At 41.4% G+C, this 25,939-nt stretch overlaps 1 protein-coding gene across 3 annotated transcripts in view; it reads right to left on the bottom strand.

The window, feature by feature from the left end:
• The window catches only part of WIF1 (WNT inhibitory factor 1), a 64,191-nt gene extending 40,659 nt beyond the window's left edge, over positions 1 to 23,532 (bottom strand). For 2 of the 3 annotated variants that reach the window (XM_042470765.1, XM_042470766.1), the window contains exons 1-2: positions 10,878 to 11,251; positions 6,600 to 6,739 (exon numbers count right to left, since the gene is read on the bottom strand). In XM_042470765.1, the coding sequence (XP_042326699.1) occupies positions 6,600 to 6,739; positions 10,878 to 11,052 (315 nt within the window). In that variant the 5' untranslated portion in view covers positions 11,053 to 11,251. Of the gene's footprint in view, positions 1 to 6,599; positions 6,740 to 10,877; positions 11,252 to 23,475 lie in introns of those variants that run through there. The other variant, XM_042470767.1, reaches the window with a different exon arrangement.
• Between the last annotated feature and the right edge of the window lie 2,407 nt (positions 23,533 to 25,939).

Genomic DNA, 25,939 nt, shown 5'->3' with positions numbered 1-25,939 from the left:
TATGCACAACTTCAAACCAAACATAGGCTGAGGATTTTGTAAAATTGTTGTATGTGGTTATTGGCTAGGATAAAAGTATAAAAATTAATCATGAACAATTGAGGAAAATGTGATCTGCTTGATGCATTATGAATGAAAGCATGGTTGCAAAATGAATGTAACAAAATTGATGCCAAATACATTTCATCTACGTTCATTCAGCAGTTATTTTGAAAGACTAGTTGGACTGAAGCCCACTTTTGTCACAGCATCTTAACATGAGTGGTGGTAGCTGGAAAACTTGTTCTTATCCTTGGGGACTGGGAATCGTATGCTCCTCCAGATGCTATTGGATTACAGTTCCCAGCAGCCCTAACCAGCATAGCTAATGGTGAAAAATGCTGGAAGCAGCAGTTTAGCAACATCTGAGGGGCCACATGGTTCCCATCCCTATTCTCAGACTAAGAGAAGTTAGCTATTATCACACATTCCTCTTCCTGCACACCTGCCCTTTTAAACACAATTTAAATATCAGTTGTCATGATATGCTTCTCTATCTTCATTTAATCATAAAAGGAGAGATGCAAAGCTAAAAGGGAAACAATAGATCCTGTCATACTCTTGGCCCAGGTGGATGGCTCTCCAGACCTTGACAAACCTTCTGCTATTATGGGTGGTCAAGATGGTAAAAGGATAGGAACTGCACAGTAAAGCTGGAAATGGGACCTTCCTCTCAATTACCTATACGGCTAAACACAAAGATTTACCATAGTCAAACAGCTTATGCTTAAGCCATGGCACCTGATGGACACCAACAGCTGGATGGATACCACAGCTTTGGAATGCTATATTTTAAAGAACTACTTGCTAGTTATTTTCCATCAAGTCGATCTTAATTTTTGGTGCTCCTAGTGGTTTGAGCATTGGACATGACTCTGGAGACCAGGGTTTGATCCCTGCTTGGCCAGAAACCCACTGGGTGACCTTGGACAAGTCACATGCTGTTGGCCACAGGAGAAGGCAATGACAAACCTCCTCTGAACAAATCTTGCCAAGAAAACCCCATGATAGCTTTGCCTTAGAGTCACCATAAGTCAGAAATAATTTGAAGGCACACAACATAGACATGAATGACAGAAGGGCCCAAATACACTAAAAGCACCAGATCCTGCTAATTTGGAAGCTAAGTAGGATCAGCTCTGGTTAGTACTTGAATGGGAGACTGGCAACAAATACCAGGTACTGTATGCTATATTTCAGAGGAAGGAACTGGCAAAACCATTTTTGAGTATTCTTTGCCTAAGATAACCTTATGAAATTCATGGCATCACCATAAGTTGACAGGCAACTTGAAGACACATATACACACACATGAATGAGAAACCACCAAGGTTTCTGGTCATTAATTGCTTGGGTCTTGCAAACTCAGGGCTGTGGCTTCTTTGACTGAATCAACACACCTGAAAAACTTGCTTCCAGTATCCCCCAACCAGCATAGCCATGGGAATGGTAGTCTCAGAAAGTAACTTTTTAAAACTCTGGGGCAGTCAAACCAGATTCTCAGATAATGTTCAGTTCAGTGTGTGTGTGTGTGTGTGTGTGTGAGAGAGAGAGAGAGAGAGAGAAAGAAAGAAAGAGCTATTTTCTGAAGCCCTATACGAATTCCAACATATTGCAAAGATGTATAGGTGCCCCATGTCATGGGAGTGTTTGTGGATACAGAAACAAAGGTATTTCACAGTACCCAAATGCCCAGAGCCAGAAAACACATGTTAACATGAAGTGGAACATTTTTTCTCAGTAGCTATCAGTATACCTTGCTGGAGACAAAAGGTAACCCATACAAATGTGATAGATTTATTGGGACCATATTAAAATAATAAAAATTCCAAATAGTACATCAAGAATGGGAAGAGGGAGGGGCAGTCCTCAGTCCTCAGGCAAGTTACCTTTTTTATTACAATTTCCAGAATTCCTTAGCCAGTACAACCAGTTGGTTGGTGGATTTTGACAATGGCAGCTTGCCCCCTCCAAATAATTTCCCATCCTCTGGGGACAGAGCATATGAGGGCATAACAACAAGGCCACCCATGGCAACCAAACCAAATTTTTACAAAAAAAAAAGGTGGGGGGGGGGGGGGGGGGGGGGGGATACTTTATAATAAATAGGTGAAAAGCAATGCTAAGAAAATATATGCTTTATTCTCTTAAAAAAATCATATGACACACATGTTTCAAAAAAGCCTGAGCCTCATTTAATGTGATGTACAAACAATACCCTACTTTCTTACTAAGGCCCGGTACACACGGGCAGGAAGGGACAATGTGACGCCACCCCTTTCTGGCCCAGATGGAGCAAACGCTGTGGCCTCCACAAGGCCTAAAAAAGAACCTGCTGCTGGCGGGTTCTTTCTGTGTTGCGCGCTGGGTGCCATTGGCACAGCTCATGCGCAACAATGACATCTGCACAGTGTGGCACTGTTTGGATGCTGCAGCACGTGGACGTCATTGTTGCGTGCCCTGTATGAATGGGGGTGAGCAATTATGGCACCTGGGTAGGGTTGTGAGTGTGGGGATGCTTGGCCCTCACCCCACCCACAGACTGGCACTTTTCGCCCATCTGTACCGGGCCTAACTGTAGTCAAAACACTATAGAGACACAAATACTGGCAGTCACAGTCCAAGTGTTGACTCATGCAGCCATGAAAGGGTGACCCCCACGCCCTGTCCTGCACAAGACTAAGGGCTGTCGTTGGGTAGGACTGGAGCCTACACAGAAACACAGAGTTGGAAGAGATCACAATGGCCATCCAGGCCAACCCCTTGCCATGGAGGAATACACCATCAAAGCACCCCTGACAGATGGCGATCCAGCCTCTGCTTAAAAACCTTAAAAAGAAGGAAAGTCCACTACACTCTGAGGTAGCATACAGCTCTTACTGACAGGATGTTTTTCCTAATGTTTAGGTGGACACAACTGAAAGGATATCATATCATCAACTTTAATTTAAAGAATGTATTTACCTAGTTATGGAAACTGTTCTTTTGGGCCCCATTATCTATGATTATTGGGTGGAATAATCACTGAACACAGCTGATTTTACCTCTAAATAAGCATGTATGGTTTAATGTTGTCTTTTAGTTATTAATGCTTTAGATCTACTAAAAGGAATGTGGCTTAAGGACTGAGAGTGTAAGCATGTACCTACTTCCCAAGGAGCTAGTACTACTGTACTGTACTGAACACCATAAGTCCAGGCTGACAAAAACTTCTCATAGATCATTTATGGCCGCAGCCCCCAAATTATGGAATAGTTTACTGGAAGAGATCCATTTTATTACCACCTTAGATGCCTTTAAGAGGCTTTTAAGACAGATCTTTTCCAGCGGGCTTACCCACCTGACTTCTTATAGGAGATTTTAAGATAAAATGCTCTACTCTGGTTATAATGATAAGTTTTTTGATGTTTCTGGTTGTTCAGATGATGTTTTAATTTAAAATTATATTGTTTGTGTTTTATTATCTATATTTTTATACTTGTATTTTACTATTTTATTGATGTAATCCCGCCTCGATCCGCAGGGAGAGGCAGAAAATATAAATAAAATTTTTATTTATTATTATTACTGAGCTCAGTATTGCTTATATAGGATTGTGCTGCAATTTATCCCATTCATTTCAATGGAACTGATATGGATCATTACAAATACTGCTTTGTATGAATTGTTTTAAGAATGTGATACAGCACCAAAATCCAGTCTCAACAGGAAATATCTGTTTCCCCAAACCTGTTCTAAGCCCACGCAGCTTTGATCTGGAATCACCACATGGTCTCATGGATATCTATACTGTAGAAATATGGCAGTTTGACATCACTTTAAGTGTGTCCCTCCATCCTATCAAACCCTGGAATTTGTAGTTTTACAAGGTTTTTCATATTTTCTGCCAAAGCATACTGTTACCTTAGAAAACTACCCAGAATTCCATAGAATGGCGTTGCAGCAGTTAAAGCGGTATCAAACTGCATTATTTCTATAGTGTAATATATCCTTAGTGGTTCAAAATGCACGTGTGTGTGTTTGTTAAACTCTTGCCATGACAGACATTTCTATAAAGATTCCCTAAATAGAAGCTCGATAGTAATGCTCCATCATTTGAACATAGTACCAAACCAAACCATTCCCAAACTATTCCTGCATAGAATTTTCATTGCAGTTCTCTAGGTACAAGTATAAAATTTACAATTTATAATTACAAAATGTCACGTAATTATTTAAGCTTTAGAGTTTCTTAAAAGTGAGGATGCCACTCTTTTGTATCTTATGTCTCATAAGTGATTTTGTTACAGAACCTGAGTCTCATCATGTTAAAGAGGAAAAAACTCTCCACAGTTTTTCAACAAAGAAAAACTTATATGTTTACGGGGATTTCATTATATTTTAGAACCATATTGTTGTTATCATTTACAGTAGGCTGGTGGACAATGGCATGTCAAAAGGTATTACAGTGGACCCTTGTTATACGCTGGGGTTTGGTTCCAAGATCCCCCGTGTATAACAAAATCCGTGTATGCTCAAGTCCCATTAAATATAATGACATAGCAAAATGGTGTCCCTAATAAAAAATGGAACATCAAGGTAAATTTATACTTTTTTGGAACATTTTCCAACCGTGTATGCTTGAATCCGTGTATAAAAAATCTGTGTATAAGAAGGACCGACTGTACTTAACATAAGGTTACACATAGATCATCCTTGTTAAGAGCAGTGGGTATGAGACAGTGCGTAAGGAGGAGGAAGACATGGGGATTGATGGAGAATGAAATCTTAGTGATTGTTATGATAATTCTGTATCCCAGGTAGACTGCTTCTTTGTCCCAATAGTGGCATATGACCACCAGATAGCACTGTTCTAGAACCTAATTCAAGTTTTATCAAACTAGTTTTTACCCCGTTTTCTCATGGACCAGCACGGATCTAGGATAGAGACAGATTACAATAAAGACTGAAGGTGACAATTTTAATTTATGGATACTACTTTGCCTACACCACAAATAAGGACACAGACATTTAAGACTACTGTCCAAGGCTGATTGTATGGACCCTTTCCAATGAGTACATCCCAATGAAGATAGCAAGTCTTACTTCCTAATATTTATCATGAAATGGCTTTGAGTAAGCCAAAATTTTATAGGCTCAGGCCCAGATCTGTAATGGGGATTAGTAAGAGATTTCACAGCTATTTGCCTTATATAAAGTCATTTAGCGCAGTGTTGGAAGTGGTTCCAAGACAGAGGACTTCCAAGGCAGAAGACTTTCCCAGTTCCAACACAGTTCCCAGGGACTGTGAGTCATGAGGCACTGTCCTATGGCAACTCCTCATATTTTACATGCCTATGGCAAGGATGATTGAAATAATATCTATGAACTAATCTGTACCCTTAATTCATTGGGTGGATCTCATAAAGAAATGCTTTCAAGAATGGAATGCTATATATAAAGTGTAAGAATAGTAACTTATCATCTTCCTTGTAAGTTATCTCATGCATCCTTGATCCCTCAGTGTTTCATCTGTTGAAATATTCTTTCATCCTCAAGATGACTCTTTCAGCTGTACTCGCCGTCTAATCCTTCCTTCCCAAATGTACGTTCCTTCCTGAGAGCTAGTATGGTGAAGTGCAGGGTTTGGCAACTGCAATGGTCCCAGGAGCCAATTTTCTGATCTTGGGAATCTGGATAGACCACACAGATGGCTAAGAAACATACAAATAAATAAAGGACATGGCCAGAGATCCCACTTTTGGTTTTGAAAAACTAGCATGCTTTTGTAAACGTTAAATAGTCTAGGGAGGGGAGTGTCTTACAACCTATTTAAAAAGTAAATTGCTACTCCTGCAGGCTACACTGTTTAACATTATTCACTCTTTAGACATAGGAGATCTCCAGGGGTCTAGGGCCACAGAATCAGGGCCCTACTCAGCCCACCCTTAGTATAGTGGCCAGACCCTGGGATGGGACTTGGAGAACCCAGACTCAGGTTCCTATGGAGCCATCACTTTTCTGAGTTATCTAGGGTCAATGAGACTCAGTTTGGCCTGTCTCAAACTCAAAGGTGTGTTGTGAGGGCTAGGCAGGGAGGAAGACATCAGTGTACAGCACCTTGAGCTCACAGGATGAACAGTGGGCCTTAGATGTAGCTTAAACAAAGTGTATGTACGGTATATCAAATAAACTGTGTGCATTGTATACCATATTCAGTTTCAACTACCTTCCATATGGCATTCCTCTTGATGAAATTTTCTGAAGTAGATTAAGAACCATTTGCTGGTATAGGAACAGAGTGGCATTGAAGAGGAAGAGAGAGAAAGAAAGAGAGAGAAGGAGCGCTGTTTACCTTTTGCCTGGCATAGACATGATTTATTAATATTTCTCATAACAGATTATTCAAGCCACCACTTTGTAGCAACTTTCTGGCACACCTCTGGAATATTTTCCATGAATTTATGGATAAACTAAATATTTGCTCCAGTTCAACATATTGCTAGCCTTCCCCCTCTCCCAGCCCACTCCCCATGGCCCACCAGTTCCACCTCTCTCTCCCTGCCTCAGACCCTACCTACCCTTCCAGTTGCTTGCCAGGTGAAATTCATGGAGTGAATATTGACTGGAATAGCTGGCATCCGTTGTTGAGCTTTTCTGAAATCATGAGTGAATGGGGCCATCTTCCCCTCTGAAACGATCAAAATATCCTCTTCAAAGCCTGTAAAACAAAACCAATTAACTCAAAACAGGTGGGAGATTAAATCCAAAATGTAGGATGAAAAGCAAAAGTTTTTACCCTGAGGAGTTTTCACAGGAAGACAAACATGCAGGCTTCCCCTCAGAGGGGCTGCTCCTGCTTCCTACACAGAAAGCATTAATCCAGAAGGGAAAAAAACATGTGCAAACCATGTCAGTGGTCACACATGACAACTGCACACAAACATATTCTGCCACCCATATGCAGGTGACAAAACTACAACTGGCTGTGGCAGATGGACACTATATGAGAGACCTATGGGAGAATTATCATTCTTCATCCCTCCTCCCTGTGGCACTGTTTACATATCCTTGTGTGTGAAAAGCACATGTACCAACATGAATGGTGCATGAAAAAAAATCTTACAGCCATTACAAAAGCAGGTGGGAATCATGTAGCATTCCAGACATTGCTGCACTATAATGCCCAGCATCCATAACCACTGCCTATGCTGGCTAGTAGTGGAACTTGTAGTCCAGCAGCATATCAAAACTGCATGATTCCCATTCCTGCCATGTTTTTTTAAATTTTCTCTTGCACTTCATAGAGTTTGGAAGTGTTACTTTTTAAGACTTCAATTCCCAGAATACCCCAGCCAGTGTGGCTATAGGCTTGGCTTACTGACAGATGTGTTCTGGGACTTTGGGGGCCCAAATGTAATTTATCTAAGCTCTGTACTCAGAAGCGCCTTCTTGTGTGAAAAACGTGGCCTCCTTGATACAGTATCTGCTGGGGTTTGGCTCTAGGACCCCATGTGGATACCTAAATCCTGTATACTCAAGTCCCATTAAATACAGTGGCATTGTAAAATTGTATCCCTTATATAAAATAGCAAAATCAAGCTTTGCTTTTGGGAATTTATGTATTTGTGGAATATTTTCAAGCCACAGATGGTTGAATCCATGAATATGGAGGGCCAATTGTATTTCTTCTTTCCAACTCACTTTCATTTTAAAAAGAACATATAAGAATTTAAACTTTGGGTAAAGCTTATATACAGGAAGTTTATATACAGGTTGAGTTTCCCCTATTCAAAATGCTTGAGACCAGAAGTGTTCTGCATTTTAGACTTTTGGATCTGGAATATTTGCATATACTTAATGAGATCTCTTGGAGATGGAATCCAAGTGTAAACATGGAATTCATTTATGGTTTGTATACACCTTGGGCATATAGCCTGGACATAGTTTTATACACATTATTTTAAATAATTTGGGATATGAAACAAAGTTTATGTACACTGAACCATCAGAAGCAAAGGTGTCACTATCTCAGCCAGTCATGCAGACAATTCTGGATTTTGGAGTATTTCAGATTTCTGTTCAAATGATGAATGAGGAGGTGGGGGAGAACCCACTCAACATTTCTCCCTTTGTGATGTTGACAAACCTTAGCTTCTATTTCTGGAAATCTGGAGAAAGTGAAGATTTCTCGCTTTGGGGGATTTTTATTCTGGATTTTTGGAAGTTTCTAGAAAAGTAAAATTTGGGACCAGCAACATATGCACATGTACATTCGTGTGTGTGTGTGTGTGTGTGAGAGAGAGAGAGAGAGAGAGAGAGAGAGAGAGAGAGAGACTGAGACTTGTTGGAGGTGAGGTTCATGAAGATGCTCCAACTTTTTCATAATGTCAGCAGTGAACCAGTTTCCAAGAAAGCATGCACTCGACTGCCCTCTAAACACAACTTGAACAGCAGGATGCAAAAACAGAAATGCTGTGTTGGATCTGTCAGCATTCTCTTCACACAGAGCAGTCAACCCAACCAGATGCCTACCTCTCTGCCCTCAGGTTCCTCAGGAATTGGTACTGAGAGGCATGCTGCCTCTGATCCTGAAGTTGATATATTACCTCCCTTCCACAAATATACCAGCAGCCACTGACAGCTCTGTCTTCGAAAGTCAGTTTGGTGTAGTGGTTAGAATATGGGAAAAGGAACTGAGAGATCCAGGTTCTGATCCTGACTGGACTATGAAATTTGTTGAAGGATCCAAGTGGAGTCATTCTCTCTCTTTCTCACACACACACACACACACACACACACACACACACCCTCAACCTGACCTACCTCAAATATTTGCTTTTTGAGAAAGAAATGTGGAGCAAGTATGCTGCCTTAATAAGACAGGTTATTATCAATGTAATTAATAAACAAACATTGCTTTTTAAATCCCATTCAATTTGGCAGCCACAGGTATAACCCACAACAGCCAATCCCACCATTTTAACCACATGACATTAGTTACTTTTTGGGGGACTGCAACTCCTATAATCCCAGAACTGACTTGGCAAACAGGGTCATATGAAAGTAATGCCCCCTTCCCCCCAATTCTCTCCAAGACATTTTCCTTCAGTCTTCAAATTTCTAGCACTGTAGTTGCTTAAAACTTCAGTTGAGCATCTAGAAATACATTTCTGACATTCAAAGATTGGGAGAAAGCAAAGTTAGCAGAGGGACTGCGAACACAGCAAAGAAAAGAGTTCTAGGCATGAATCATTTTCAGTATCTCAAAATTCAGAAGAGAGGGCAGAGTTCTTACTGTAAGTTCTTAAGTAATTTTGTTGCTGTTATTGCTTCAAGTCATTTCTGAGTTATGGCAACCCTAAGGGCCTCTATGATGGGGGCTGGGTTCTTGGCAAGATTTGTTCAGAGGCAGTTTATCATTGCCTTCCCTTGAAGCTGAGAGCATATGACTTACCCAAGTGGATTTCATAGCTGAGCTGGGAATTGAACCCTGGTTGCTAGTGGTGTAGTCCAACACTCAAGCCACACTGACTCTCTCTACTGGGTAATTTACTGAATAGCAACCTTCACCAGAGAGCTAGTCTGGTGTAGTGGTTGAGCAACAGACTATGACTCTGGAGATGTACTGCTTGAGCACAGGGCCGGCTCTAGGTATTTGGCAAGAAATAGGCAAGAAATATTTTGGCACCCCCTGTTGCCCCTTATAATTATTTTCACCCCTTGATTTCTGCTGTTTAGTTTGTTAATGCTAAACGTGACATAAAACTTAGGTTCCAATCTCTCTGGGCGTTGAAACCAAAAACATTTGTTGTTGTGTGCCTTCAAGTAATTTCTGATGACCCTAAGACAATGGGCTTCTCTTGGCAAGTTTCTTCAGAGGAGGTTTGCCATCACCATCCTTTGGGGCCGAGCGAGTGTGACTTGCCCTAAGTGGAAAGGGATCTTGGAGCACCTTTGAGACTAATGGAAAGAAAGAAGTTGATAGCATGAGCTTTTGGAGACTTGATGGTAGCTCATGCTACCATTTGAGGAAGCAGATTCAAGTCTACGAAAGCTCTTGCTACCAACCTTTCATGCATCTGAGAGCATGGTCTCAAGTCTACAAAAGGTCATACTACCAACTTCCCATGCCTCTGAGGCAGTTGGTTCAAGTTTCAGAAAGCTCATGCTAGCTCATGCCTCTGAGGAAGTGGGCTCAAGACTATGAAAGCTCATGCTAGCATCTGAGGAATCTGAGGTTTGAAGTTCATGTCTCTGAAAGCTCATACTACTGACTTCACACATCTAAACAAGTGGGCTCAAGTCTATGGAAGCTCATGCACCATCTGAGGAAGTAGGTTCAAGTCTAGGAAAGCTCATTCTACCACCTTTTCTCTTTCAGTGAGTCTCAAAAGCTGCAACAAAACCCCTTTGCAGACTGATTCTGCAGACCTACAAGAGCTATGCCCTGGCATTCTTGCCCCAAAGGGGTTTCCAAGTATTCCATGGCCTGAGGTTACTGTATTCTACAAGGCTAGAAGTATTCCATAGCAAGAAGTCATTCTATTTTAAAGCTAGAAGTATTCCATGACTAGAAGTCACCTCATTCCAAGGGTGTTAGTATTCCGTGGCTAGAAGTCTCTGAAGGGCAGAGGACTGCGCCGGACCCTGTTCCCCCGAGGAGGGGCACCTGCCTGCCTGCCTTCCTTGGCCTGCTGGGTCGGCAGAGGCTGGGGCTGATGATGGGGAGCCTCCGGAGCCCTGGCAGCTGGACCTGCCCCCTCCTCCCAGAAGGGACTTCCCAGGCGCTTCCCAAGCGGAGAGGAGCTGCCGAGTCCCCGCCGAGAGGGACTAGCCCTCCTCCTGGCCTGGCTTACCGATGAGGACGCGGGCTTGGGCTGCCTCGATCCAGAGGTAGAGGGAGCCCTCGGGGGCCGGCGAGGGGCGCGCAGGAGGCAGGCTCCCCGAGGCCAGGAGGGCGAGCGCTCCGCAGCAGAGCCCCAGCAGCAGCGCCCCAGTCCCCGGGGGCCCCGGGCTGCCCCCTCCGGCCATTCCTCTCGCGGGCTCTGCCTTCTCTCGCTCTCTCCTGCGGGGCAACCGGCAGGGAGCCACGCCAGAGCCTTCCTTCCTGGGGAGCCTGGGTTCCTCTCTCTCCTGCTGGGGCTCTGGACGGGGCTACTCTTGCTGCTCCTCCTGCTGCTGCTGCTGCTCCTTCTTGCTGCAGCCGCCAGAGGTGGGTTTGCCTCTTGCTTGGGAGCGGGACTCCAGAGAAAGGGGCGAGCCCTTTAGGGAGCAGAGGGCGGGAGGCAGGCAGGGAGGGAGACCAGCCCCAGACCACAACCCCCCCCAGCAGCCCCAGCCAGCCAGGGGCCCGGGAGGCAGGCAACCCACAGGCAAGCTTCCCCTGACGACGACGAAGAAGAAGCCAGTGGAGCCTCGAAAGCTTGCCTTGTTTTGCATCTTGTGCCTAACCCCCCCATACACAGGGTCACACTCTCTCAGCCTCAGAGGAGGGCCACGGCAAGCCCCCTCTGAAGGAACTTGCCAAGAAACCCATTGTGCTATTTCTCCTTCAGCAAAACCCAATGAAGCAGCCAGTGGAGCTTCGAAAGCTTGCATTTTGTGCATTTGGGTTGCCCACATGAAAGGGATCACTGTTTTGGGTGGATTTGGGACTCGATTGTACTTTTGTACACTATGGCCAACAACTTTGCTATAAGTCAGTGGAGCTTCGAAGAGCTTGCCTCATGTGTTTTGTGCATTCAAAAAATGCACAGGGTTACACTCTCTCAGCCTCAGAGGATGGCCATGGCGAACCCCCTCTGAAGAAACTTGCCAGAAAAAAACACCCTGCAATAGGTTTGTCTTAGGTTTGCAGAAAGTCAGAAGCAACTTGAAGATTTAGTCAGAAGAGGCTTGCCATTGCCCACCCCTGAGGCTGAGAAGTTGTGAATTGCCCAAGGTTATGCAGCGGGTTTTATGACTGAGCTGGGAATCAAACCCTGGTTGCCAGAGTCGTAGTCCAACGCTCCAACCACTATGTCACACTGGCTCTCTTGCCGGGATAACTTATGGGGTAGCAACCGTCACCAGAGAGCCAGTGGGGTGCAGTGCTTTGAGTCCTGGACTATGACTCTGGAGATCACCAATTCCCTTCTCAGGCATGAACACTCCACTGGGTCACACTCTCTCAGTCTCAGAGGCTGGCCATAGCAAATGCTCTCTAAAGAAACTTGCCAGGAACCCCCAGGCAAAGCCTGATGAAGCAAAGCTTACCTTTTTTTATTTTGTGCAGTTTGGTTGGATGCATAAAGAAATAGCTGTTTGGTGGATTTGGGACTTTATTATACTTTGCTATATATATGGCCAACATGGCTACCTATCACTATCACTGGGGTTTCTTGGCAAGCTTCTTCAGCGGGTGACTGCCATGGTCATCCTCTGAGGCTGAGACAGCGGTTACCCAGTGGGTTTTTTATGCACTAACCGAAAGAGAGAAGTTGGTAGCATGAGCTTTTGTAGACTAGAGCCTACTTTAGATGCAGGCATATAACTGTATATGATAATTCTTTCTTTCTCTTTCAAAGACAGTTGCTGAGTGCTCTCTTCCATGCCAAGGTATATATCGTGGATGCAGAAGTGTAGAAGGAGCTGTGAGTAAAAAGAGGAGCTGTGAGTGAAAGGGTAAAGTAATGGCAATGGAAAGCTGCAAAACAAGATATTCAACAGGTGAAGCATTTCCATTATTATACGCGTCTGCTGAACAAATCTGCACCTACTGACTTTTTAGTCAGGGAACTTCTTTCCTTCAGAATGTATCTGAAGGGTAGGAGCCCTGCTTAGGAGGAGGAAAACCTTGACCACCACAGCGTTCTCCCCTGTTGCCTACAACACGTACTTTATATTTTTGGAGTCTGCATCCTTCAAACATTTTATAACTGTGTCACTCAGGAACTGCAAATCAGAGATGGGACCGAAGTAGGAAAGAGAAATGTAAAATAGCCAAAATTACCTGCAGTCCATGGCAAGTTTCCAGGAAAGAAAGCATTGTAATCAATGGTTATGGATATAGTACTGATCCCTAGCACATTAAAAAAATTGCAATTCTCCCATATCAAATAGTTTAAGCAGCAGAGCTACACGTCATCGATAGCAACCTATAGAGCAGTATAGCAATTGGGGAGGGATCTCTGGCTGCCATCATTTTCTCATCAAACACAACCTCTTTCAGAGCAAGTTCAGGCTGTGGAACTTGTGGCCCTCTAGATGCTGTTGGGCTATGACTCCCACAATCTCCAGCCAGCATGGCCAGTGGTCAGAGATGATGGGAACTGTAGTCCAGAAATCTCCCCAGCCTTTACATGGAGGCAGGAGTAGGGGAAGAGAACATTCTAACTACAGTACTTCCTAGGGAAATGCTCCTGGAGCTAGTATGAATTTTGTTAACACTTGTGAGCAGCCCACTGTCTAGAATAATTTCATAAAGCACAGCTGTGAGAAATTATTTTTGGACAATACTGTAGTTCTCTGAATCTGCCAGCCAGCATGGCTAGTGGCCATGAGGTCTGAGGGATTCTGGGAGCTGTGGTCCCCCAAAATAATTGTTTTCAAGCTCAACCCAGAAGCTTTAGCTGGAGGATAACATTGCACATTAACATTCATCTAGGGCAGAAGGGAAGCCTTATACAAAGTGATAAGCAAAAACATTTTCTAGACTGACTTCCTACTGTCTTTAGGGCCACATTCATGGTGCAACTGTAAAGCCCTAAGAACAGAAGAGTCATACAGGATCAGCCCCATTGGACCCAACAATATAACAAGGTGCCTCATGTTCTAAGTCCCATTGTAATGTCTCAGTATGATCAAGTTTCATAATTTTAAATAGCCCTTGTGTTCAGTGGACAAAGACCAGGATCCAAAGGTGCTTATGGAAGAAACTCAGTGAAATGGTAGTGTGTATCTTTGTGAATTGCTCTTCTCTCCCCTCCTGCAGCCATGAAAACCTCTGAAATAGATTTTTGGGAAAGGTGGAGGAAAAAAGCTTTGTCATTAATACAACATTGGGTTTACAGGATTTTCTACTGTTTGTTCATGGTTTTTAATCAACCATCTTTAACAATATGTGTAAGATTTTATAAACAGTACCATCTTCCTCTGATGGAGTCCTCTAACAGTGAATTACAGTATATATACTTCAGAGCAAGGGACTGGCAAAACTGCCTCTGAGTATCTGCCTAAGAAAAGCCCCTGAAATTCATGGGGTTGCCATAAGTCAAGTGACTTGGAGTCACATACGCAGAACTGCTGTTAGTGTAAGGAGGCCCTCTTGTGGTTGATACACCTAATAGCAAAAAACATAAATGCACCTTGATTTTTGGGATGGAAAAGTCTGACAGTTTTGCTTTCTTCTTAGTTTTCTTTAAACTCAAGTCCTTTTTGAATATAAAGAATGTTATGCATTTTGGTCAATATTAGCAAAATTCTGGAACATGCCTGCTGTTTTACAACAACAACTCTTATTATTATCCCTGACATTTTGTCAAGAAATATTATCATTTATATTCTACCTTTCTTCCCCTGAAGTGAAGGCAACATACATGGCTCTTATTATTCCCAATTTATTCTAACCACAATTCTGTGTGATGGATCAGACTGAGCAACAGATCATTTACTGAGGATCCAACTATATCATACAAATAGCACATCCTGAGAAGTGGAAGATTTTTAAGTGCTGAAAGGTATGTGATTGTAGTCTGCAATTTGGGGAGCCAGTGTGGCATAGCAGTTTGAGTGTTGGACAACAACTCTGGAGACCAGGGTTCAATTCCTTGCTTGGCCATGAAGCCTACTAGGTGACCTTGGGCAAGTCACTTGCTCTCAGCCTCAAGGGGAGGCAAAGGAAAACTTCCTCTGAACAAATCTTGCCATGAAAACCCCATGATAGATTCACCTTATGGTGTCTGTAAGTTGAAAATGACTTGAAGACACACAATGGCAACAACAAGCTCACAAGTTAGCTTTCTTGGTTATTTTCATAAGCTGGAAATGACTTGAAGGCACACAACAACAGCAACAACAAGCCTGCAAGTTAGCTTTCTTTGTTTTGTGATTAGCCATCATGAAATGGCTTTGTCTGCAACTCTGATTGCTCAGACATGAAGCTTTGTTGGAGTTTGTTTCTTGAAAATAATTTCATATTGCAATGCATCCTAACTGTAAGGGTATAGTCTTGTGACTCACTAGGAACGTGAATCTTGGGGCTCTTTCACACTATACAATTATAACACTATGATTTATTTTAACTGCCATGGCTGCATCATGTGAGATCCTAAGAGCTCTCTGGCTGACTAAAGTGGAATCATGGTTTTATAACTGTGTAGTGTGAAACAGCTTTTGATCTTGCAAGACATGTGTTTAGTGCAACACTCTAAACACTACAATATACTGGTTTCTTGAATTATATTGTTTAGCTGTAGAGATTTCACATGCTATCTTCTCTGAATACTGTTGCAGGTTTTTTTAACTATACAGTATAAGCAACTCTGTTTTTAAAAGCATGTGATGTTGCTCTTCTAATTGGAGATTAATCTCTTTATCTACCATTTTATTTATTTATTTATTTATTTATTTATTTGTATTTGCAGTACTTTATTTATATGTTGCCTTAGACCTAAGGCAGTTTCCATTACAACAAATTAAAAACATTTACAAAATGTTTTAAAACTCATTTAAAATCACCACATATTTAATACAGATTTAGTGCTTTAAAAACAACAGCAACCCTCTTAGAAGGGCATCCTATGTGTTTCCTATACCTAGTGTAAAATGTAATAATTTGACAAGCATAGATGTTCAAAAGTACAATTTTAATTGTTGTGTTTTATGTATGTTAGCTGCCTTGGGTCCCACTTTGGGAGAAAGGCGGGATAAAAATAAAATAAATAAAATAATAAATAAATAAATAAAGTGATCCTTTCCCAAGATTTCTATCAGATACTAAATGATACCAAGTAGTATCAGAAGGTTAGCTTTTGTAATGCTGTATGTCAGTAGCTTCTTCCAGCCCTGAAAGAACAGAACACTTTGTTTATTGAATATTATTGTTTCCCATCCTTTTCCCACTTTGAGGGAAGTTTTAAAATAATTAAACTATCAAAAATGAAAATTAAAGTAAGTTAAAACATAAACCATTACAAATCAAATAAAAATTCAGCACATTATACAAGGCCAGCTTCCTCTAAAAAAATGAATTCTCAAACATCTTTGCTTGGGTATAGTTAGTAAGGAGGATGCCAGCCAAACCTCTCTGAAAAAAGATCTCCACTGCCTGAGAGCAACCATGGAGAAGATACTGTCCCCTCTGAGTGTATCTGTGAGGGTGGTGGGATAAAGCGAAAGATTGCTCTAGAAGATTTAATACACAAGCAGGTTCATGTGAGATAATATGGTCCTTCAAATAACCTGGAACTGAGTCATGAAGCTTAAATGCAGTAGCTTTTTATAGTTGCACACAGAAGAGATAATCTTTTTTACAATACTATTTTATTAAACATTTTAAAAATCACTTAAAATTATCAAACAATTTCCAAATCATACAGTCACAACTTTACAGCTTTTGATACCATCAACCATTGTATCCCTCTGGGCCACCTCTCTGAGATGGAACTTGGGGGTACTGTTATGCAGTGGTTCCAGTCTTTCTTGGAGGGGCAAACTCAGAAGGTGGTGTTGGGGAACTCCTGTCTGACCTCCTGGCTGTTGACCTATGCAGTCCCCCAGGGTTCTGTTCTGTCCCCTATGTTATTTAACATCTACATAAAACTGCTGAGAGAGGTCATCTGGAGGTTTGGGGTGCAGTGTCACCAATATGCTGAAGACATCTAACCATCTCTTTTTATCTGATTCCAAAGAAGCTGCTCTGATAGCCATTAGGGCTGAAGGGCGGGGTATAAATACCATAAATAATAATAATAATAATAATAATAATAATAATAATAATAATCTGTATCAGTACTGAACCAGTGTCTCCTGTCAGTAATACACTGGATGGGGGCAAACAAATTGAAACTTAATCCAGACAAGACAGAGGTGCTCTTGGTCAGTTGTAAGGCAGATCAGGGAATAGGGACTTTGCCTGGGCTGGACAGGATTACACTCCCCTGAAATCTCAGGCTCACAACTTGGGTGTGCTCCTGGACTCAACTCTGAACTTGGATGCCCAAGTCTCAGCAGTGGCCAGGAGTGCATTTGCACAGTTAAAACTGCACCTGTTTCTTGAGACATCAGATCTGGCTACAGTGACACATGCTTTGATTACATCCTATTTGGACTACTGTAACAAACTTTGTGTGGGGCTGCCTTTGGAAGCTGTTTGGTAACTTCAGCGGGTCCAGAATGCTGAGGCCAGAATGCCGACCAGGGCCAGTTATATGGAGCATATGACTCCCTTGTTGAAACAGCTTCACTGGTTACCAGTTTGTTTCTAGGCACAATTCAAAGTGCTACCTATAAAGCTCTACACAGCTTACGTCCAGATTGATTTGAAGAACCATATACAGTATCCCCATATGAACTTGCCAGAACACTAAGATCTTCGGGGGGGAAGGTGTTTTCTCAGTCCCACCATTATTGCAGGCTTGTCTGGTGAGGACATGAGAGCCTTCTCGGTGGCTGCTCCCACTCTCTGGAACTCCCTTCCACAGGAGACTAGGCTGGCCTCCTCCCTGCTTGCCTTTTGTCAGCAAGCTAAGATGTTTTTATTTAAGCAGGTATTTAATATAATCATACCAGGGTGGTTTTTATGGAGTGTTTTAATGCCTTTTAACTTTTGTATATTTTAACATAATTTTGTACTGTTTTTAGATTATTTCAACTGTTTTAAATTTTATTGTATTTTTAAATGTTTTTATCTGTGAGCTGTCTTGGGTCCCTTCTGGGAGAAAGGCAGATACAAACAAAATAAATAAATAAAATTTAAGAAACTGTGTGTGTGTGTGTGTAGGGAATGACCACAATCTGTGAAGGAGCTGATGGTGATGGGGATAATAGACTGGAGCAAATTCTACTCTGTGAAATAGTTCATAAGAATGAGGCTAAAAATGACATCTTATATGTTGCTGCCAAGACATTTCATCAAATGAAATGCATTTGAATGTATTCATAACTCAATGAGCTTTGAAACATTTGCTGAAGGCAACAGCAAAGCTGAACAGCTTGGATGGCTATACCATGCATGTCCTGTTCCCAAATTTTTTAACAATCCAGCAAATTAAGTTCTCTGTGAAGATACAGGATATATTTAGATTTTAGTTTAAGAAAGTGAACTTGTGAGTATGGTCTCCCAAATGTGCATACCTTCTATTAAAGAGACCAACAACACAATTCTATGTATATCTGCTCTGAAGGAAGTCCTGTTGAGTTTTGTGGAACTTGCAGTCAGGTGTGTCTGTACTGACTCACAACATTAGAGGCTTACAGTATGAAGTTTATTTACTTATAGTATTCTAGCAATTATTTTTATCTTTCAGTTTAGTCAAAAAGACACTTCAAAAGCAGTTTGCAGGGACTCATAAAGAAGGCCACAGAACTCATGGCAGATATAAAACCATAAAGGAGCTTCTTTGTCCCCAAAAAGCCATGCCTTTTAGTAAGCACTGTTCAGACTAGATACTTGGAGTGAGGAGAGTGGCCACTTGAAAAGGCAGGTGGAGCTCCAGTACATTTAACTGTCATAGTGAAGAGAGAATTCCAGCAGGTACAGCTTGTCTTCTCAGAAGAATTCCTTCTTCCACACTAGAAGCTTTCTGTTTTTTATGAGCTCCCTATTTGTGGAAGGAATTATATTGCCAAATACAAATTAAAGTTATGAAACAATAATCATCCAATAACTGGTATCTTAATTGTTTTGGGAGGAGAATCCTATACTCCTTTATGAAATCTTATGGCCTTAGAGTGACAAACTAATTTACAAGAGGTCTAATCAGGTAAAAGATTAAACAGGAGTGGGATTTTTTGGGCTGCTGTTGCTCTTATCAAAAGTCACTGGGTTAAATCCAGAGTTGCACAGAACAGAAACTGAATGACCTCCCCAGAGACAGACAAACCAGGAGGGATTTCTGATTCAGCTCCCTCTTCCCTACAACTTCTTAAACTTTGCACTAGATGATTAGGGGTCCTCCTGGACAGTGTACAAAATGATGTTAGAGGCTGTATGGAGAAGAAAGACTAGGCTGGATTTTCTCCACTGGAGAGCTATCCCTGGATCCCACTTCTTTCCATCCATAAAAAAAACCCTTCTGTTTATAATGCATCTAGTTGTATCTTTGCTGCCTAATGGCAAACAACATACCCTGTAAGAAATGCCAGTGACTTTTGAATTATGTTTAGAAGCCTCACCTACATATAATGAAACAGTTCCCATATCCACTTTCATGATTTAACAACTGTAGCATTGTGTGTGTTTGTTGTGTACCTTTATGCTGTTTTCAACTTATGGAGACCCTAAGACTAACTTATTATGGCGTTTTCTTGGCAAGATTTGTTCAGAGGAGGTTTGCCATTGCCTTCCCTTGAGGCTGAGAGAGTGTGACTTGCCCAAGATCACCCAATGGGTTTTATGGCCAAACTGGGAATTAAACCATGGTCTTCAGAGTCATAGTCCAGCACTCAAACCATTACACCACCCATTGTAATAATACTCCTGCTAGATAAATTTGCTTCTCATAGCAAGCATAGTTGCATATTTAAACTCTATACACCTCTAAGCTTTTAAACTGTAAAATGGGTGGAATTGAACAATTCACTGCATCCTTAAGAAGGGGACTGCTTTCTGGCCTCACATATATAATATTTGCCTACATCTTTATCCAGACAGTCAATTTGCATCCAGCCATGCTGACATAAATAAAATCTTAAGGGAAATAAAATAATAGTAGAATGAATCCAAGGATGATGTAAAAAGCTTTTCAGTAGATTCCTGCTGATAATGCTATCCTGACTGCTATTTCTGCTGTTTGCCATTAACAGAATTGGAGAGAGGGGCTTCTGTGAGGGAGATAAGATTAGTACCCCAAACTGAATTGGAAACACATGGTTCAGAGATCCTTATTGCTGCTATTCGGGCCCGTAAAGACAGGACAAAATAAAGCTGCTTCGGGTCACTTTGGAGATATGCTGTTTACATGATGCATGCATCCTAAGAGGCCAGAAGCCACGCCAAAGCCACGCTCCAATCCTAGGGACTGGACCATAGCTTTGGCACAGCTTCTGGCCTCTTAGGACGCATGCATCATTTAAACAGCATACCTCCAAAGTGACCCAAAGCAGTTTTATTTTGGCCTGTCTATACGGGCCCATTCCTTTAGAATAAAAGTATCCACTTTAAACATGAATATGACTAAAGTAACCTGTAATTCTGACTGCAATTAATTTTTCAATGGAGCAAGTTTATATCTTCAGTAAGGAGTCACTGACAGGTGTGTGATATACACACAGACATTAGTCAGCTCAGTGACACAGTATTCCTCAAAGTCTGAATCAGGAGACTCACCTTTGTTGGAACCTACAAGCTGGGTCCCATAGCCTGAACTTAGAAGTCACTTCTCTACATTTCATGTACCACACGCTTTCCAAAAACCACAATTAAAATACTTTTCAACCTACATGGAATTTTTAGTGACTCACTGATGAATATAAGCTCACTATTTCAGGGGGAAAGAAAACCAAACACAAGAAGCCTGACAAAACAGGTCCATTGGTAAGAATGTAGTCTGCATTTGCTCAGAGTTAGAAGGCTCTTCATCTTGTATATATGCTTTTTAGAACCTAAGCCCACACATATTTGCTCCCATTTCACTGGTAAATTCTACTCCCAGTCATAAGGGTATAACCAAAATACTGCCACCATCCGGTTAATAGCTTTGTATGCTTGAAGTATGGTATGTCATTTGTTGTTGTTGTGTGCCTTCAAGTCATTCCTGACATATTGCAACACACAGGCAAACCAATAATAGGGTTTCCTTGGCAGTTTTTTTCAGAGGGTTTTGCCATTGCCATACTATGTCACCCTCCACTGAAATTCCCGTATATTACACATTATTCAGATGACTTCCTTTTCTGACCATGGAAGAATCTGAGCAGAACCATAACTGACTATGTCAGAGTCATTATTTGAAATGTCTTTTTGCTGTGCAAAAGACACAAAGTTCCCTGGTTGACCATGGATATTGGAAGGCTGAGATTAGAATGCAAAAAAGTCTGCATTTTTTTAAAAGCAGCCCCCCCCCCTGAGAAAATTCTAAATCAACTGTGAATATGTGCACCAAGCAACAGTTTTTGGAAATAGCATGTGGCTGGGTGGATAGGGGAGGAATTTTTTAATGCAATGCCATGAACAACACTCATAATTGCTAAGGAGCTTGGGCTTTGTTCTTTTCTTACACTCACTTTCTTACACTCACTTTCAACATCTGGGCAATGTAACTAGAACTACACTGCTCAAATACCTATGGTTATGGGGCATGTCACCTATAAATGTATAGTTTCAGCAGCCCTCCATTATTCTTGCTAGTTTCCTATCATGGAGTGGCTTGCCAGAACCTACCAAGCACCTGAAGCCAAAACCACAGTATACTTTATTGGGACTGGAAAAGTCTTAGCAAATATCTTGAGGAACATCCTGTTTTAGAAATGGGCAATTTGTGGCCCTTCACATGCTCTTCGACTACAACTCCCAGCTTTCCCCACCATTGGCAAAGCTAGATAAACATGATGGAAGGTAGAATCGAACATCATCTGGAGGGCTACTACTTGCCTAGCAATATCGTTCTTCCATAAATTTTATCCACAAAGCCTTCAGAAACACTATGCCCTATGAAGTTCCACTTTGCTCACTTCTCTTAAAAATCTACTACTGGCTTCTCCATCTAGTATTGTTTCATTTTTTCCTTAACCAGGATTTTGATATATTCTTTGATGACAATTAGGTCTAGCTCAAGACATTTTGATGTCTAAGGATAGCAAATCATTACATCCTTGATTCTTAAGGTCTAGACACATCTTAAAGTCAAGACAGGTTATTTTAGCAGTACTGTAAAGGCAAACCAACTCTTTCCCTGCATTTTGACAATAAATTAATTAACATTTGCTTTCCTTTTAGGCCACACCTCTAACTTGCTGCCTAAAGCCGAACTATCAGTCCAATCCTGTCCTCAGTAAAGATATGTTTGCGTGGAGGTGGCTCCTGTCTAGATTTCACAGCACCAAACTGTTGAAGAAAAATCCTTTAAGAAGAACATAGATTCATTAGACAACGCAAGAACTATTGTCCCTAAAAAAGGAGGCGGGCCATTCAGGCCTGTTAAAACTGATGGAGGCTTGTTTCCCAGAGGTGGAGAATTATATATTTAGTACTGTAATGTCATACTTTAACTTACTAAGAGTACACTTCTTCATGGGATGAAGAGACTAATATTGAAAAGAACATAATTTTAGGACCATAGCTCTCATAATTCCCCAGCCACTATGACCATTGGCTGTTATTTTGGGAGCTTTGGTCCAAAAAATAGCTTTTACAAGCTCTGGAAGAGACAACACACTTCTTACCCCACCATGCAGCATCAGATATGTTGGCGAATCATGAGCTATCTTGAAACTTTTAGTAGACAACAAGGGAATAAAAACCTGTGAATTTTTTACTTGACTGTGTAAATAAATCTTCAGACTGAAGAAAATTAAAAACAAGGGAAAGTCATTGTCTGGGAAATAAACAGACCTTAATCTTTGACAAGAAGTACAATGCCAAGCACTGTGCTTGTTTTAAATTACACCATGTTCAAACCTGTTACAAAACCTATCTCACTAACCAGTTTTAAAGGAGAATGGATCTGTGGCTGGGAAATCTGTGAGCGAATGCCTTCATTCTTTTGCTGATTTAAGTCTTTTTAAAGTAGTTCAAAAGTCTATGCATGTCTTAATGTGGAAGCATTCAGACTGTCCATAAAGACAATGTAAAGAGCAAAGTTCTTTTTCCTTTGGTCCAATTAGCAAAGGACTTCCTTTAGTCTAGCTGGGTACCATTGAACTGCAAATCAACTGCAGGAAAGAATGGCAATGGTTTAGTTATTCAGTTTTGAGACACAGGTATTTCCCAGGTAAAAGCCCAAGAGGGGATTATTCATATGCAAATTTATATCCCACCCTTCAAATGCTCATTCACCATGCTGAGCAGTTCCCAACAATTCAAAACCCCAGTGCAATATAAAATACATGCAATAAAAATGCAAGGAGCAATAACTATAAAGGCAATAAAAATACAGAACAAAAACTATTAATAATGCACAATTGAAAGAAAATGAATACTATTCTTGAGAGGCAAAACCCTCCCAAGAATAGAAAGGGCCTCACAAACTAAGGGGGGAAAGCATCCCAAGAAAGGGACACCTTGATTCATAAAACAAATAGGTCCACTCCATGTACTTCCAGCTGACTGAGCCAGCACTGTGCTGAAGACCAGGGTTCAAATTCCCACTCATCTGTGGGAAGCCGCTGAATGATCTTATGGACGTCATACTCTCAGCACCAGAGAAAGCCAAAGGCAAATCCACTCTGAACAAAATCTGCCAAGAAAATCCTATAATAGGTTCACCTTAGGGCTGCCATAGGTCAGAAAGACTTGAAGGCATACAACAACAACAGCTTCCAATTTGAAGGGCCTCTCATTTTGATCTTAGAGACTGGGCAAATTGATATGGGAGGAAACTATCCTATGGGTTATTTGGACCTCAGCCATATTAGGATTTAGGCCCTCACCAGTCTTTGTCAGCCAGAGCTAAAATTTTCCAAATAAATAAATATATAAATCTAAATCTATCTTGCTGGCTCCAGAAGGATCTAGTTAAAGCACAATCATCTACACTTTGTACTTTGCCCAGAAACTAATTGGCAGCCAATGGAGTGACTTGAGCATGGGTGTAATATGTTCATGCTAGGATGTTCCTTCCTCTCTAAGCAATCTGGCTGCCATATTTTGAAACAACTGTTGTTTCTGAACTTGGCACAGCGGTAGCTCAGTGTAAAGCGTATTGCAGAAGTCCAGCCTTGAGGTGACCAGCCCATGCACCACCATCTTTAGGTCCTCCACATCTAGGAAGGGGCGCAGCTGGCGTATCAGCCGAAGCTGATAGCAAGCACTCCTGACCGTAGCGTCTACGGATCCAGCAGCACTCCCAAGCTGTGAACGCAGCCCTTCGGGGAGGGGTCTAATCCCATCCAGAACTGGTTGACACACCTCCATTCTCAGATTAGGACCCTATGGATATAAAACAACATACATGGGAAGGTTGTGTGTGCATGCACACACACATATTGTCATATATCTACACACACACACACACACACACACAATATATATATATATATATATATATATATATATAATATTATATAGTGTGTCTACTTGTGTGTGTATAGGAGTATGCGTGTGTGTGTGTGTATATATACACACACACTATATATATATATACATATACATATATGTATCTGTGTGTTTGTATATCTGTTACAATATATAGAGGAACGTGTGCTTGTGTATATGTGTGCGTGTATATGTATGTATACAACCCCCAATATTTATACATGTGTGTGTATATGAAAGTGTTTGTGTGCATATGTACATATACAACCCCCTAATATTTATGTGTGTGTGTGTGTTACAATATAGAGAGGAAAGTGTGTTTGTGTGTATATATGTATACAACCCCCCTCCATATTTATGTGTGTTACAATATATAGACGAAAGCGTGTGTGTCTGTGTATATATATATATATATATATATACACACACACACACATACATACATACAACCTCCCATATATATATATATGTGTGTGTGTGTTTGTGTGTATACGATCCTCCAATATATATGCATGTTGTGTTACTATGGACTGAGGAAGGTGCGTGTGTGCGCGCGCCCCCCCCCCCCCCATATATATATGTGTGTGTGTGTGTGTGTGTCTGTAGACATACGCACAATATATACGCGCGCGCGCGCACACACACATATAATTTTGGTCTGTGACTGGGCTTGCGGAAGCCCTCCTCAGACAGACGAGGCCCCCTCAGAGGCATTTGAGCTTGATCTGAGGAGAAGGAGGGAGCCCCGCCGCCAATGCCCTCCTCCCTCTGGCTCCCCCTTTGGCTGACTGACTGAGTGACTGACTGGCGGGAGGGGCGGGGCCGGCGGGCCTAGGCCATGGTCTAGTGCTCATGCGTCACTTCCGGACGGCGGGGACCAAAGAGATAGGGAAAACGAAGTCCTCCTCTCACGCCACCCTCACTTCCGGTTGCCATTAACGACAGTTGTGTGCCTTGAAGCCGTTTCCCGCTTGAGGCGGCCATCTTCTGAGGCTGAGAGAGTGTGACCTATTATTATTACCCAAGGCTTCCCACAATTAAGTTGCCGAATGGCTGTATTGCTGAAGAGATATTTCATAGCCTGGTGGTGTGCTGTTTTAAGAAATAAAGAAACAAAGAAATAAAAAGTGTGGTGTGTTTTGAGAAAGAAATAAAGTGACATGTTGTTTTAATAAACAAAGAAATAGTGCGGTGTGTTATTTTAAGAAATAAATAAATAAATAAATGGGATGCCGTTTTAAGAAAGAAAGATTGGTGTGCTTTTAACAAATACTGTAAAGTAAGTGTGGCGTGTGCTGTATTAATAATTGAACAGTGTTTTAATAAATAAATAATAATAAAATAAATAAAAATGATAAATGTAGTTATTGTCATTATTTATTGTAGTTGTTATTGTAGTTATTATTGTCCTTATTGTTATTATTATCACTGTTACTGTAGTTAGCTCTTATTATTTTTGTAGTTGTTATTGTGTTTATTGTTGTCATTACTATCATTCTTATTATCGTTATTATTGTTATTTATTGT

The sequence above is a fragment of the Sceloporus undulatus genome, chromosome 5 (genome assembly GCF_019175285.1).
Source record: "Sceloporus undulatus isolate JIND9_A2432 ecotype Alabama chromosome 5, SceUnd_v1.1, whole genome shotgun sequence".
NCBI lineage: Eukaryota > Metazoa > Chordata > Lepidosauria > Squamata > Phrynosomatidae > Sceloporus > Sceloporus undulatus.
This window is presented reverse-complemented; position numbering and strand designations above follow the sequence as displayed.